This window comes from Hyla sarda, chromosome 4 (genome assembly GCF_029499605.1).
Source record: "Hyla sarda isolate aHylSar1 chromosome 4, aHylSar1.hap1, whole genome shotgun sequence".
Taxonomy (NCBI): domain Eukaryota; kingdom Metazoa; phylum Chordata; class Amphibia; order Anura; family Hylidae; genus Hyla; species Hyla sarda.
The window spans coordinates 209,552,488-209,567,895 of NC_079192.1; the positions used below are offsets into that span (position 1 = coordinate 209,552,488).

Here is a 15,408-nt window from a genome sequence, read left to right on the forward strand (position 1 = left end):
GGCTGCTTGGTGTTGTAGGAAAGAAAGCAAAGAGGGCAGATGGTATGTGCTGCTGAGTTTTATTTTATGGCATGAAATGAAATGCCTCAAACATGCATATGTCCATTTGTCCCGAAGCAGCCTCGGAGAGAAAGGAACATTTTTTTTTTATAATAATAAGAGGAGCACAATGTTAAAGACGCATGATAATGAAAGGTCATCATCCAGATAAATTAATTAATTATTATATAATTGAATGACTCATAATCGCTGCCTTTGATGCGGCGTTCCTCCCTCATTCATTGCATATCAAAGGGCTGAGACCACAGTTGAGCGCAGACAAAGTTACCACTTAGCTGCATGAAAATGCTTTGTGGCTCCTATTTCATAAACTCATGTGTTGTCTTAATTTCCACTTATGACATTTGTTTGATATTCTTCAGTAATTCTATAAATAGATCGCCAGAATTACTCAGCTCTATTCTTTGAAATGTTTGACTAAAAATAATGAAGGGGAATTTTTTTCCGGAGGAGCCACTTGTGCCCCGTGGTTTATTTTGATATATTAGATGGTGAGAGTGGGCAGCCGAGTTTAATAAAACAAATGAATTCTCTGCCTAAGAAAACAATCACATTTGCAATGGGATCTCGCATTTAAATGTTATTGCTTTCTATTGAAAATGTCCTTGAACAAATTGAATCACCTCTGTGCAATTGTGCAATCTGTTCTTAGCATGCACAAAGTAGACTGTAAGTAATCTATTCAATAAACAACCTTCCAAGGCATAGGAGACGCAGTACACTTCCTTTTCAGCCTTTGTATGAAATGACTTTGATCCCCAGCAGAAAATAACTGATTATCCCTCTATAACAGCTGACATGACTGATGCAACCAAGTGTCTCTACACCAAGAATACTTGACTTTTGTATACAGGAAGCTGAGTGAGATGATTAGAAGCGGATTTACAGCTCTGTTCTCAGACTAATCCCCTTTGCTGTGTCCTGACTTTGCAAATCCTCCAGCCATTTTCTACAATGACATTTTTACCATTTACGCCAAGCTTTGTGTGCTTAGCCTTTGTTTATGAATGGACTTCTACAAATTTTAGATATAAAAAAGAAAAAAAATATTGAAAACAAAAAAAATCTAAAGGTAAAATCTTTTGTAAAATAGAGAGAGAATATTTGTATTTATGAGTAATGGATAGACATTGTACAAAAACAGAAAATATATTAATAATCTCTTTATAAATAATAGCCATTACATACAACAATAAAGGAGCAACATTGTTACACTCAGCAATATTTAATGTCATGCATTTAAGCATTTACTTAAATGAAAAAAAATATATATATAGATAGATATATATCTATCTATCAAGTTGAATGTAACGGGTTTAAGCCAAATGAACCTTTGGTGCTCCGGTTCCACTGGATAGGTAAAGGATGAAGGCAGCACACCACAGTAATAAAGTCCAAAAAACTAGAATTTATTCCATGATGTGGATTACAACGTTTCGGCGATCTCTCACCGCCATTTTCAAGACTTGAAAATGGCGGTGAGAGATCGCCAAAACATTGTAATCCACATCATGGAATAAATTCACGTTTTTTTGGACTTTATTACTGTGGTGTGCTGCCTTCACCCTTTACATATATATATATATATATATATATATATATATATATATATATATATATATATATATATAGATAGATAGGTAGATATATAGATAGATAGGTATAGATAGATACAGATATGTATATATGGCACAATACAGCAGTTTTGTTATGTATAGTTGCATTAGGTGTTAACGGAGTACAATGAAACAATAAAACTTATCCCCTATCCAAAGGATGGGGGACATGTTTTAATCTCAGGGGTCTGATCTCTGGGACCCCCACAATCTCCTGCATGGCACCCTGGCAGTCCCCAGGAAGGGGGCATGCCGACCCCTGCAGAAAGCCACGGCCAACACACTACCTCTATGTTTCTCTGTGGGATACATAGAGGGGTGTGTCTGCTGCTGCTTCATGTGGAGCGTACGCCACCTTCCTGGGAACTGCTGGGGTGCCGTGCAGGAGATCACAGGGGTCCCTGCAGTCAGACTCCCTGCGATCTGAAACTTATCCTTTATCCTGTGGATAGAGGATACGTTTAATTGCATAGGAGAACTCCTTTAGGGTCTATTCACACGCACAGTATTCTGCGCAGATTTGATGCGCAGTATTTTATGCTGCAGATTTCAATGTAAACTAAATGACTGGATACAGCTTCCAATACTGGACGTGTGAATGGAACCTTAAGATCCTGACCAATTGTAAGAACAAGTGAGGCTGAGCAAGACATATATATATATATATATATATATATATATATATATATATATATATATGTTAGCTGAGTACCCTGCGCTGCCCGGTTTTTCCTACCTAATCCTTGTGGGTGAAGAAAAGCAACAAAGGTTTCTTCATATTTTGTCCTCATATCCCAACCTCATATACCGTCCTCATATTCCGTCCCCATTTCCCATCCCTATATCCGATCCCCATATCCCAACATCATATCCCTTCCTCAAATCCTGTCCTCATATCCCATCCCTATATCTGATCCCCATATCCCGTCCTCATATCCCAAACTAATATCCCATCCTTACATCCCAACCTCATATCCCGACCTCAAATCCCGTCCCCATATCCTGACCTCATTTCTCCTTTCATTTCCTCATATCCTGTCCTCAGGTGGGGCTGCATTGTAGTAAAGATAATGTAAGCTGAAAATAAAAAGGGGTGTGGCTTGAAGAGTGGGCATGTTTTTGAAAGATGGGGCATGGAATGCGGGGAGGGTGTGGCCTGCCAGCTGGACTGACGCATTCACCAGGAGATGCAGAGCGAAGCTTGTGGAGTAAGGTACCAGAAGTCCTATATACTTGCATGGGACTTGAAACAAAAAAAACATCATTCACATATGGGGGTAGGTTAGCTGTACGGAAGTTATGCTGGAACATACATTTCCCAAATATTTGCATTGGACTTTAAACAAAAACCCAGACCCTAGCAAATGGGGGTAGGTAAGGGTTAAATTACCTATCCTATATTTTTAGTGGACATATAAGTAACATGTGTAAAAAGTTTCATGTTAATATCTTTAGCCGTTGGGGTTTATTTACATTGGGATTTATTTACTAAGAATGGAATGTAGTCTTCTTTTGTGGGTTTTGATTCCCAACAGGTATTTTACCAAGGTATTTACTAATGTTTTCCAACATTTTGTTTTTCTACAACTCTTCTGATATGTCGGTTTTTCCTCAACTCAAATCCACGGCATTTTCTGTGGAAACCTTAGTTAATATGTTGTAATTTTTAAAAACTGTCAGGGACACGCCCTTTTGTCAGGACCATGCCCCCCCTTTTTTTTTGTAAAATGGAGGGTTTTTTGCCCGCAAATTGTGTCGCATGGAACATGCGACACACTTTGGGCGCATAACCTGAGAAAAAAAGTTGTGATCACACTAGTAAATAAACCCCTTTGAGTTATTTATATATATATATATATATATATATATATATATATATATATATATATATTCTGTCTTTAAGAATGTAATTGTATTAATTAGAAAGTTACAAGTTCACATAAAGTCTTCCATAGTTTTGGAGTCTTTAAACACATAACAATAAGACCAATATAAATTCTTCAGACCTGCAAAGAAAAGAAAAAAAATGAAGTACTCTTTGAATACTTTTCTGTCTTATTGAACACCATGTCAGCAGTTTGCAGGCCGAGATCAATATTTCCAATTGCCCTAGAAGAATCTGCGCACACCTTCTCAATGAACGTACACTGAATAACGTGTATTGATCTTTGTGTAACATGCTGTTAGATGTGTAAAGAACTTGATCAGAAATTGTTATATGACAAAAGAAAACAATAGTATGTGGAGTTGTCTTTTCTAAATCGAATGCGGAACAACTTAAATGCTCTTGTCCAGCTTTCTGAAAGAACATTGCCTTTGAAATTCCATAATTGGACTTGAATTCACTTATTTGACTACATAATATGCAGAATTATCTTACCTTAAAATTGGAGCATATTTTTAAAAGCTTCTTCAAAGGAAGAATAGGAATAAAAATGCACAGTATCTCTAAGGTCTATTTTTTCTAAATTATGCAATACATTCATCTCTATAATGTAGTCATTTGGCTGCCATTGAAATAAAGTTCTATTCATACTATGTCTATATGCATATACCCTGGTATACATGCTGCACATATGGAACTGTATCCGATCCCATAGTTGTCTATGCTTTCTATAGACTGTTTCATTGTAATAAAATACAATATTTTTGGCATGCTTTTTGATACCCTTGTGTTAGATGGAAAGATCAACAACACTATCCAATACAGTTATCTTTTGGTATAAGTCCAGATCATGAAATGTCATTGTCTTTCAGGGGGAATAATAACAAATTCATTTATATTTTTTAATCTGCCATTTTTAGACGCACAAGAAGACAAGATATCAGAAATGGGGATCCTTTAACTCATTGTTCAGATTTACAGCATCATGGTGAGTAACGCTATAATTCCACAGTAATATTAAAGAGGATCAATGTACTTTTTATGATGGAAAAGAGCTATTAGAATAGATGGTATATAGAAAAATGGCATATTTATCCACTGTGACACCTCGTCTCGGTAATATCTCTGTAAAACATGGATAAATAAACTAGTTGCATGCTCGTTTGTTCGTTTAAAAGTAAAAAGTAGAAGTAAAAAGTAAAAGTAGATTAGTGCTTGTTGTTTATGCTTGGCTATTTATTTCCATCTTCTGTGGTATGGACTACCTTGTTAATTGGTAAAAGAAATAAAGAAAAGTAGTAAAAGTAATAAAATGTATTGCATGGGGCACAGCATAAAAAACTTAAAAAAAAAGATTTGTTATTGTTTTTTATTTTTTTTATTTAACCACTTCCCTCCCTAGGACATATGCATATGTCCCAGTTTCTAGCTAGTTAGCACTAGTTAGTATTCATATGTCCTGGTGATAATCTTCTCAGCGCGGCATGCTGCAGGAGAACACTGGAGGGACTTGGCTGTCAATCACTCCTGATCACGGAATCTATGGGATTGAAAGGGGCGGGGGCTCCCTCTGTTCACCAATGGAGATCCTGCGATGCGATCATGGGACCCCGTTGGTTGCCATGGCAGTAGGCCAGCTAATGGCCTCCTGTCTGCCTAGTACAGCAGCCTGTGAGGTCCAGCCAGGCTGGATCGCACAGGCTGTATGTCATTGTATACTGATAGTTCTACTGTGCTGCAGTACACATGTACACATGTTTTTTTTAAGGGTACTATACCACATTTTTCTGCCCTCAAAAATCCCCTCCCCCAATAAAAAAGTAAAACGTCCGTTTTTTCCTATTTTACCCCCAAAAAGCGTAAAAAACATTTTTTATAGACATATTTGGTATCGCCGCGAGCGTAAATATCCGAACTATTAAAATAAAATGTTAATGATCCCGTACGGTGAACGGCGTGAATGAAAAAAAAATAAAAAAGTCCAAAATTCCTACTTTTTTAATACATTTTATTAAAAAAAATAATAAAAATGTATTAAAAGTTTTTTATATGCAAATGTGGTATAAAAAAAAAGTACAGATCATGGCGCAAAAAATGAGCCCCCATACCGCCACTTATACGGAAAAATAAAAAGTTAGAGGTCATCAAAATAAAGGGATTATAAACGTACTAATTTGGTTAAAAAGTTTGTGATTTTTTTTAAGCGCAACAATAATATAAAAGTATATAATAATGGGTATCATTTTAATCGTATTGACCCTCAGAATAAAGAACACATGTCATTTTTACCATAAATTGTACGGCGTGAAAACAAAACCTTCCAAAATTAGCAAAATTGCGTTTTTCGTTTTAATTTCCCCACAAAAATAGTGTTTTTTGGTTGCGCCATACATTTTATGATATAATGAGTGATGGCATTACAAAGGACAACTGGTCATGCAAAAAACAAGCCCTCATACTAGTCTGTGGATGAAAATATAAAAGAGTTATGATTTTTAGAAGGCGAGGAGGAAAAAATGAAAACGTAAAAATTAAATTGTCTGAGTCCTTAAGGCCAAAATGGGCTGAGTCCTTAAGGGGTTAAAACTTCAGATTTTTTTTTCCATCACGGCTTTAAAATTTCCAGAAATTGAACATCTTTAATTCTGACCCCCTATAACATATATATTATTATTATTCGTTTATGCTAAGGCCTAGACATCCATGACGTAACTGTATGACATGTCTCAGAGATTGTTTGCCATATAAAAAAATCTGCAGCAATTTACAATCCTTAGTTATTGAGAAACACACACTCACATCTATAAGCATGTCAAAATCCCTACAGTGCCGAGGGTACAGCTGTGTTGAAGTAAAGGAGATACATCATAAGAATTGGTTAAACTTCTTTCTGTGTGTGACTGGCTTTACTGTATCCTGAATTCATTTTGCTATGTTTCTTATATCATCTTTTTTCCGATATTTTTATTTTTTTTACCAATCCAGCTATTTTAAAAATGCACTCATACACTGTTGAGTTAGTAGCATTGTAGAAGTAGGCATCTGTTCAAATGGTTTTATAATGTAATAGAAAAAACAGAGAAATACAAACAACATATGGTCTAATCTAACCATAACGCAAAAGCGTAAAATTATGTCAATTTCCACCCAACTGATTCATATCAAAATAAGTGACTGTACATAATGCTTACATAGTACTAGCATGAAATCTGCAATGATTGTAGTTAACTGTTTTGTTCTTTGACCCCATCAATCCCCCCCCCCCCCCCAGACACACACACACACACTTTGCATAGCTAACTGGATGTACAGAAATGGGGGGGGGGGGGGGGGGCGAGAGTAAGAGAGAGAGAATGTGAAGGATATAGAAATTATATGAATATAAACATATTTTAAAAATGTTTTATTTTTAGTAGTAGTATTATTAGTTTGTAATAATTTTAAATTATGGTGTCAAACTTTACATTTACTTTTGATCTGTAGTACCTAAAGGTTTTTGTATACAGTATGTATAGACCTGTACAACTATATTTGTGTTGTTTTTTATTTTACTCTTCAAACTTTCAATATTTTAGCAGTTCCTCCTAGTATTCAGTCACTGTACTGGTCTTATTGCTTACACTAATGGTAAATGTTCAGTGTTTTCTTTTTTTTTTTTTATAGATTATTCACCTTCAGTAATAAACACTATTGCATGATCTGCAGTATGCCAAGTTTATTATTGTATTTTGTGGAATTTTTGACCATTGTTCATATTTTCTTTGGTTTAATGGCCAAGGAGAGGTTAGCGAGTAATCTAACATTTAATCTCTGCATCCCCTTAGCTATATACATCATTTATGTATTCATTTTTCATAAACAATGTTACATTACTTTTGTATTAAAGTGGATTCTGGGAACAGACACAATTCTGTGTATTATATGCTCACACTTCTAAAAGAAATACATAACGCTAACTGTTGTGTGTTTATTAATATTGTACTCTGTTCTTACTGCTAAAGGGAATATGGCGGGGAAACCAGCGGGCCTTTTATTGCCACAAGAAGGCAGGCAGATCTCTCTTTATTAGCTTGAGGCAGGGAAGAACAATTTTAATAAAATACAGCAACATTTTATTTACTTATAACCTTCTAAAATAACTCTACATTTTAAAATGAGTCATCCTGTTCATATAGTTTCAATTTCAGCAGCAATAATGTTTCAGTTCTGTGTGTTTTACTAATGAATTTACTTTATTATTATAACACTCATCAAAAGGAGAATGTGGGATGAAGGGCATGTCCACAGGATAATAGCCATATGTTTTTTGCTGTGGAAACCAAATTGATTTCCGTGGCAAAACTTATATGATGTCAGAGTCGGAAACCTTGTTTCTATTGACTACAATGAGGAACTGCACAGAAAAGAAGTGATATGTCTTATGTTTTCCAAAAGGCTGCCCCCCCCCCCCGCCCCCCCGCCTGCGACTTAGAGAGCCACGGTTCATTAATGCCATGTGCACAGGGCACAGGCCCTTAAAGGGGTTATTCAGGAAAAAAAATGTGTGTATATATATATATCAACTGGTCCAGAGAGTTAAACATATTTGTAAATTACTTCCATTAAAAAATCTAATCCTTTCAGTACTTATGTGCTGCTGAAGTTGTGTTGTTATTTTCTATCTAAGTGCTCTCTGATGACTCCTGTCTCAGGAACTGTCTAGAATAGAAGCAAATCCCCATAGAAAACCTTTTCTACTCTGTGCTGTTCCAGAGACAAGCAGAGATGTCAGCAGAGAGCACTGTTGCCAGACAGAAAAGAACAACTCAGCTTCAGCAGCTGATAATTATTAAAAGGATTAATATTTTTAATAGAAATAATTTACAAATCTGTTTAACTTTCTGGAGCCAGTTGATATAAAAAAAAAGTTTTTTTCCTGGAATATCGCTTTAATATCAAACTGTCTCATAACAACCAGTTGGAGTCTTACTTAACTCATAAATAGAGAAACAGAACGTGATCTGTTTATCCAGACTTTTGGAAAATTAACAATTTAATTCCTTGTTCTTATCACCTAACTCTATATTCTTAGATATCACATTTTCACCAGCTCAGTCAGGAAGCTGGATCACCAGACATGCTAGAAGGGGAAATGCAGGTTTCCCCCCTTTCCCCTGCAAAATAACTGGGCGTAGGACCCAAGAGAAAACATGTACATGTACCCAAGACATGCGCTTTCACATCAGTTGTAGTATCAGTTGCTCCATCAGTTGTGGCCAGTTTACTGAGCTGGATTGCCAGATATATGTGATGGTGGTCTTACATGACTTACACCACATTTTTTGTGTGTCTTATATAGGTTTTAGATGCTTTTGTGCCTCTCCCGACAAGTGACAAGGTATAGCAGAAAGTAGCTTGGCTTACTTGAAATAGAGGAATGGCTGTATACCAAAAATGTGGAAAATGTTGGTGTGTGTTAATGGCGTAAAAATTAGCCAACTGGAAAATTATCTAAATGTCTAAAGATGTGCACATTTTAAAGGCCTAAAGATATACACTTTGTATCAGTTAGACATTTATTTATTTATCTGCCCCAATGCTTTTATAATTCTGGAATTCTGGGTGTGGGTTTCATTTTCCTGTCCTCAAGACACAGAATACACAAGACAGATGGTGTTAGGTCTGTCTTTTATTTATACCTTTTATTTTATAATGTTTTTTTCTTGTATTTGGGTAATATCTTTTTTTTTTTGTCTATTTTATTAAAGCTTTAAACTTTTAGTTTGCACTCATATGCTTTAGAATAACACACTATGTGTTGGGGATTCATCGCCCATATAAAATAGAAAGTAGCAGCATGAATCTAGCATATGCATGCACTAAGTTGTATTGTGATTTATGTGCAAGATTGGGTAACACAGCAGATTAATACCTTACAGTCCAATGTCATGTGCTAGGAAAGCATGTAGGGAACATATGATAAAAACCTGTTAAACCTGGAAGGAAACTGCATTTAACACTTACAGTAGTTAGTCATTAAAGGGTTATTCTGATAAAAAAAAAAAAAAAAAAGATTTCATATTAACTGGTGCCAGAAAGTTAGTTTGATTTTTAAATTACGTCTATTTAAAAATCTTAATCCTTCCAGTACTTATCAGCTGCTGTATGCTACAGAAAAAGTTGTGTCCTTTCCAGTCTGACCACAGTGCTTTCTACTGAAACCTCTGCCCATCAGGAACTGTCTGGGTATAAGATCATTGCTGGTTAGCCCAGCAGACAGATGATTTGCCTGTATGGTATAAATGCTCTTGTTAAGAACTTGTACGGGACTCATTGCTTTTTAGACATAGTATCAGTAATATTGCTTTTCATTTAAAATGCCTGAAGAAGAGGTATTACCGCGAAACGTGTTGCATTGTGGGCAATAAATGTGCAATTCTCCTATCCGGCTCCCAGCACCCTTTGTGATCCAGCCCTTTCTCCGGAGGTTCATTTGTTGTATTCATTTAAAATGTCTGAAATACCAATAAATCCACAAACCATTCCCTTGTGCAATGACTTGACATATTTGGCCTCCTTCCTTACATTTTTGTAACGGAAAAAAAAAACTTTCAGCGCTGTCAGTATTTTGAGAAGATATGAACAATGCATTGATGTCTGGCACACATCATATTTCTTACATATCTGTACTACATTTCAGTTGGATTGATACATGGACACGTTCTGTAGTATTAGGGGCCTTCCTATTAGAAATACCCCACAAATGACCCAATTATAAAAACTGCACCCCTCAAAGTATCCAAAATGACATTCAGTAAGTTTATTAACCCTTTAGGTGTTTCACAGGAATAGCAGCAAATTGAAAAAGAAAATTCAAAATCTTCATTTTTTACACTCGCATTTTCTTGTAGACCCAGTTTTTGAATTTTTACAAGAGGTAATAGGAGAAAAAGCCTCCAAAAAATTGTAACCCAATTTCTCTCCAGTAAGGAAATACCTCATATGTATATGTGAAGTGTTCGGCGGGCGCAGTAGAGGGCTCAGAAGGGAAGGAGCAACAATGGGATTTTGGAGAGTGAATTTTGCTGAAATGGTTTTTGGGGGGCATGTCACATTTAGGAAGCCCCTATGGTGCCAGAACAGCAGAAAACCCCACATGGCATACAATTTTGGAAACTACACCCCTCAAGGCACGTAAGAAGGGGTCCAGTGATTAACACCACGCAGGTGTTTGACGACTTTTCGTTAAAATCGGATGTGTAAATGAAAAAAAAAAAATTTTTCACTAAAGTACAGTTTCTTCCCCAAATTTACCATTTTTACAAAGGGTTATGGGAGAGAATGCCCCCCAAAATTTGTAACCCCTTCTCTTCTGAGTATGGAAATACCCCATGTTAGGACATAAAATGCTCTGCGGGCGAAATACAATGCTCAGAAGAGGAGGAGCGCCATTGAGCTTTTGGAAAGATAATTCGTTTGGAATGGTAGTCAGGGGCCATGTGCGTTTACAAAGCCCCCTGTGGTGCCAGAACAGTGGACCCCCCCACATGTGACCCGATTTTGGAAACTACACCCCTCACAGAATTTAATAAGGGGTGCAGTGAGTATTTACACCCCACTGGCATTTAACAGATCTTTGGAACAGTGGACTGTGCAAATGAAAAATAAAATATTTGATTTTCACAGACCACTGTTCCAAAAATATGTCAGACACATGTGGGGCGTATATGCTCACTGTACCCCTTATTACATTACACGAGAGGTGTAGCTTCCAAAATGGGGTCACATGTGGGGGGGTCCATTGTTCTGGCACTATGGGGGCTTTGTAAACTCATGTGGCCTTTGTAAACCCAATGGCGCTCCTTCTTTTCTGAGCATTGTAGTGCGCCCACTGAGCACTTTACATCCACATATGGGGTATGTTCTTACTCAGAGGAAATGGGGTTACACATTTTGGGGTGCTTTTTTCCTATTTTCCCTTGTGAAAATGAAAAATTTAGGGTAACACCAGCATTTTATTGAAAACATTTTTTTTTTTCATTTTCCCATCCAACTTTAATGAAAATTTGTCAAACACCTGTGGGGTGTAAATGCTCACTATACCCCTTGTTACGTTCCGTGGGGGGTGTAGTTTCCAAAATGGGGTCACATGTGGGTATTTATGTTTTTGCGTTTATGTCAGAACCACTGTAAAATCAGCCACCCCTGTGCAAATCACGAATTTAGGCCTCAAATGTACATGGTGCGCTCTCACTCCTGAGCCTTGTTGTGCACCCGCAGAGCATTTTACGCCCACATATGGGGTAATTCCGTACTCAGGAGAAATTGCGTTACTAATTTTGGGGGGGCTTTTTTTTTTCCTTTTACTGCTTGTGAAAATAAAAAGTATGGGGCAACACCAGCATGTTTTTTGTTTTTTTTTGTTTACACTAACAGGCTGGTGTAACCCCCAACTTTTCCTTTTCATAAGGGGTAAAAGGAGAAAAAGCCCCCCAAAATTTGTAGCGCAGTTTCTCCCGATTACGGAAATACCCCATATGTGGCCCTAAACTGTTTCCTTGAAATACGACAGGGCTCTGAAATGAGAGAGCGCCATGCGCATTTGAGGACTAAATTAGGAATTGCATAGGGGTGGACATAGGGGTATTCTACGCCAGTGATTCCCAAACAGGGTGCCTCCAGCTGTTGCTTAGCTCCTAGAATGCCTGGACAGTCAGTGGCTGTCCAGAAATGCTGGTAGTTGTTGTTTTGCAACAGCTGGAGGCTTCGTTTTGGAAACCCTGCCGTACAAAACGTTTTTCATTTTTATTGGGGGGGACAGTGTAAGGGGGTGTATATGTAGTGTTTTACTCTTTATTATGTGTTAGTGTAGTGTAGTGTAGTGTTTTTAGGGTACATTTGCACTGGCGTGTTACGGTGAGTTTCCCACTAGGAGTTTGAGCTGCGGCAAAAAATTTGCCACAGACCAAACTTGAAGCAGGAAACTTACTGTAAACCTGCCCATGTGAATGTACCATGTACGTTCACATGGGCGGACAAACCTCCAGCTGTTTCAAAACCACAACTCCCAGCATGCACTGACAGTGCATGCTGGGAGTTGTAGTTTTGCAACAGCTGGAGGCACACTGGTTGGAAAACCTTCAGTTAGGTTCTGTTACCTAACAGTATTTTCCAACCAGTGTCCCCCCAGCTGTTGCAAAACTACAACTCCCAGCATGTACTAATCGCCGAAGAGCATGCTGGGCGATGTAGTTATGCAACAGCTGGAGGTTACGCAACAACAACTCCCAGCATGCCGAGACAGCTGTTTGCTGTGTCAGCATGCTGGGATTTGCAGTTTTGCAACATCTGGAGGGCTACAGTTTATAGACCACTGCCCAGTGATTTCCAAACTGTGACCCTTCAGATGTTGCAAAACTACAAATCCCAGCATGTCCAGACAGCAAAGAGCTGTTTGAGCATGCTAGGAGTTGTAGTTTTGCAAGATCTGGAGGGATACAGTTTAGAGACCACTATATAGTGGTCTCAAACTGCAGCCCTCCAGCTGTTGCAAAACTACATATTCCAGCATGCCCAGACTGTAGCCCTCCAGATGTTGCTAGGCAACTTACCGGCTTCCGTAGGATCCAGGGAGCCGTCTCTTCTGCCGCACGCCGCATGCCGCCTGCGCCGATCTCCGTCGTCGCCCTTTGATCACCGTCGCCCGCAGCCTCCGGAGGGGTAAGTGGACCTTCGGCGTTCGGTCCCCGTCTTTTTTCCCATCCTGCCCCGCCTATTGTGGGAGGGCAGGACGGGGAAAACGAAAGTAAACCCCTCCGCCCCTGATCTGCTATTGGTGGTCGCGTCTAGACCACCAATAGCAGAGATAGGAGGGGTGGCACCCGTGCCACCTCACTCCTATCGCTGTAGGGGGATCGTAGTTGTCTTAGACAACCGCGATCCCCCTTCTATTCCGGGTCACCGGGTCACCATAGACCCGTAATGACCCGGAATCGGCACAAATCGCAAGTGTGAATTCACTTGCGATTTGCGCCGATCGCAGACATGGGGGGTCTAATGACCTCCTGGGCATTTGCACGGGGTGCCTGCTGATAGATATCAGCAGTCACCCCGGCCCGGTCCCCGCCCGGCACGCGGGGAGGACCGAAATTCCCACGGGCATATGGATACGCCCTTCGTCCTTAAGTACCAGGACGCAAGGGCGTATGCATATGCCCTTCGTCCCCAACAGGTTAATATCTACAGCACTCCTTTGTACTTACATATGTATACACATTTCTGCATCTTTATGACATACAGGATTGAATTTTTCAGCTTTTTGTTGTCTTTAAAAAATAAAGACCTCCAGAGACTCACACATATACACTGTGTACTCTATGCATGTACTTTAACCTCATTGTTGCAGCTGCTAATCCAAATGAATATAACCCTGCTTAAGTACAGCCCTGGCATGAGCAAAGAGCTCCATCTTGTGCATCTTCTGGATACTTTTGTCTTCCTTCCATGGACAATTTAGAGGGTTTGCCTTTTTTATGTACAGGAAAATTTTCAGGGTGTAACCCCTAAAGGATGCAGGGTTTTTCAGTTTTTGCATTTTAGTTTTTTCCTCCTTAACTTTAAAAAATCATAACCCTTTAAATTTTCCACCTAAAAATCCATATTATGGCTTATTTTTTCTGTCACCGATTCTACTTTGCAGTGGCATTAGTCATTTTACCCAAAAATCCATGGTTAAATTTAAAAAAAATCATTGTGCGACAAAATCGAAGAAAAAACGCCATTTTGTAAATTTTTTGGGCTTCTGTTTCTACACAGTACATTTTACGGTAAAAATGACACCTTTTCTTTATTCTGTAGGTCCATATGATTAAAATTATACCCTACTTATATAGGTTTCAATTTGTCGTACTTCTGGAAAAAATCATAACTACATGCAGGAAAATTTATACGTTTAAAAATGTCCTCTTCTGACCCCTTTAAGTTTTTTTTATTTTTCCACGTACAGGGCAATATGAAGGCTCATTTTTTGCACCGTGATCTGAAGTTTTTATCGGTACAATTTTTGTTTTCATCTGACTTTCTGATCACTTTGTAAAAATTTTTTAATGGTATAAAAAGTGACCAAAAATACGCTCTTTTGGACTTTGGATTTTTTTTTACGTGTACGCCATTAACCGTGCGGTTTAAATAACAATATATTTTTATATTTCGGACATTTACGCATGCGGCGATACCACATACGTTTATTTTAATTTTAATTTACACTGTTTTATTTTTTTATGGGAAAAGGGGGGTGATTCAAACTTTTATTAGGGAAGGGGTTAAAGGGGTTCTCCGGTGCTTAGACATCTTATCCCCTATCCAAAGGATAGGGGATAAGATGCCTGATCGAGGGAGTGCTGCCGCTGGGGACCCCCCGTGATCTTGCACGCGGCACCCCGTTTGTAATCAGTCCCCGGAGCGTGTTCTCTCTCCGGGTCTGATTACGGACGACCACAAGGTCGGCGGCGTGTGACGTCATGCCTCCGCCCCCCGTGTGACATCATGCTGCGCCCCTCAATGCAAGCCCACGGGAGGGGGCGTGACAGCTATCACACCCCCTCCCATAGGCTTGCATTGAGGAGTGGAGCGTGACATCACACGGGTGCGGAGGCGTGACGTTACACGCCGCCGACCTTGTGGTCGCCTGTAATCAGACCTGGAGCAAACACGCTCCGGGGACTGATTACAAATGGGATGCCGCATGCAAGATCCTGGGGGTCCCCAGCGGTGGGACTCCCGCGATCAGGCATCTTATCCCCTATTCTTTGGATAGGGGATAAGATGTCTAAGCATCGGAGAACCCTTTTAAATGATCTTTATTAACAC

General features: G+C 38.8%; 1 protein-coding gene across 3 annotated transcripts in view; it reads left to right on the forward strand.

Annotated features, from left to right (window-relative positions):
* The window catches only part of SEMA3A (semaphorin 3A), a 265,980-nt gene that overhangs the window by 231,922 nt on the left and 18,650 nt on the right, over window positions 1-15,408 (forward strand). For all 3 annotated transcript variants that reach the window (XM_056573400.1, XM_056573403.1, XM_056573401.1), the window contains exon 15: window positions 4,482-4,549. In XM_056573400.1, coding sequence (XP_056429375.1) covers window positions 4,482-4,549 — 68 coding nt within the window. The remainder of the gene's footprint in view (window positions 1-4,481; window positions 4,550-15,408) is intronic.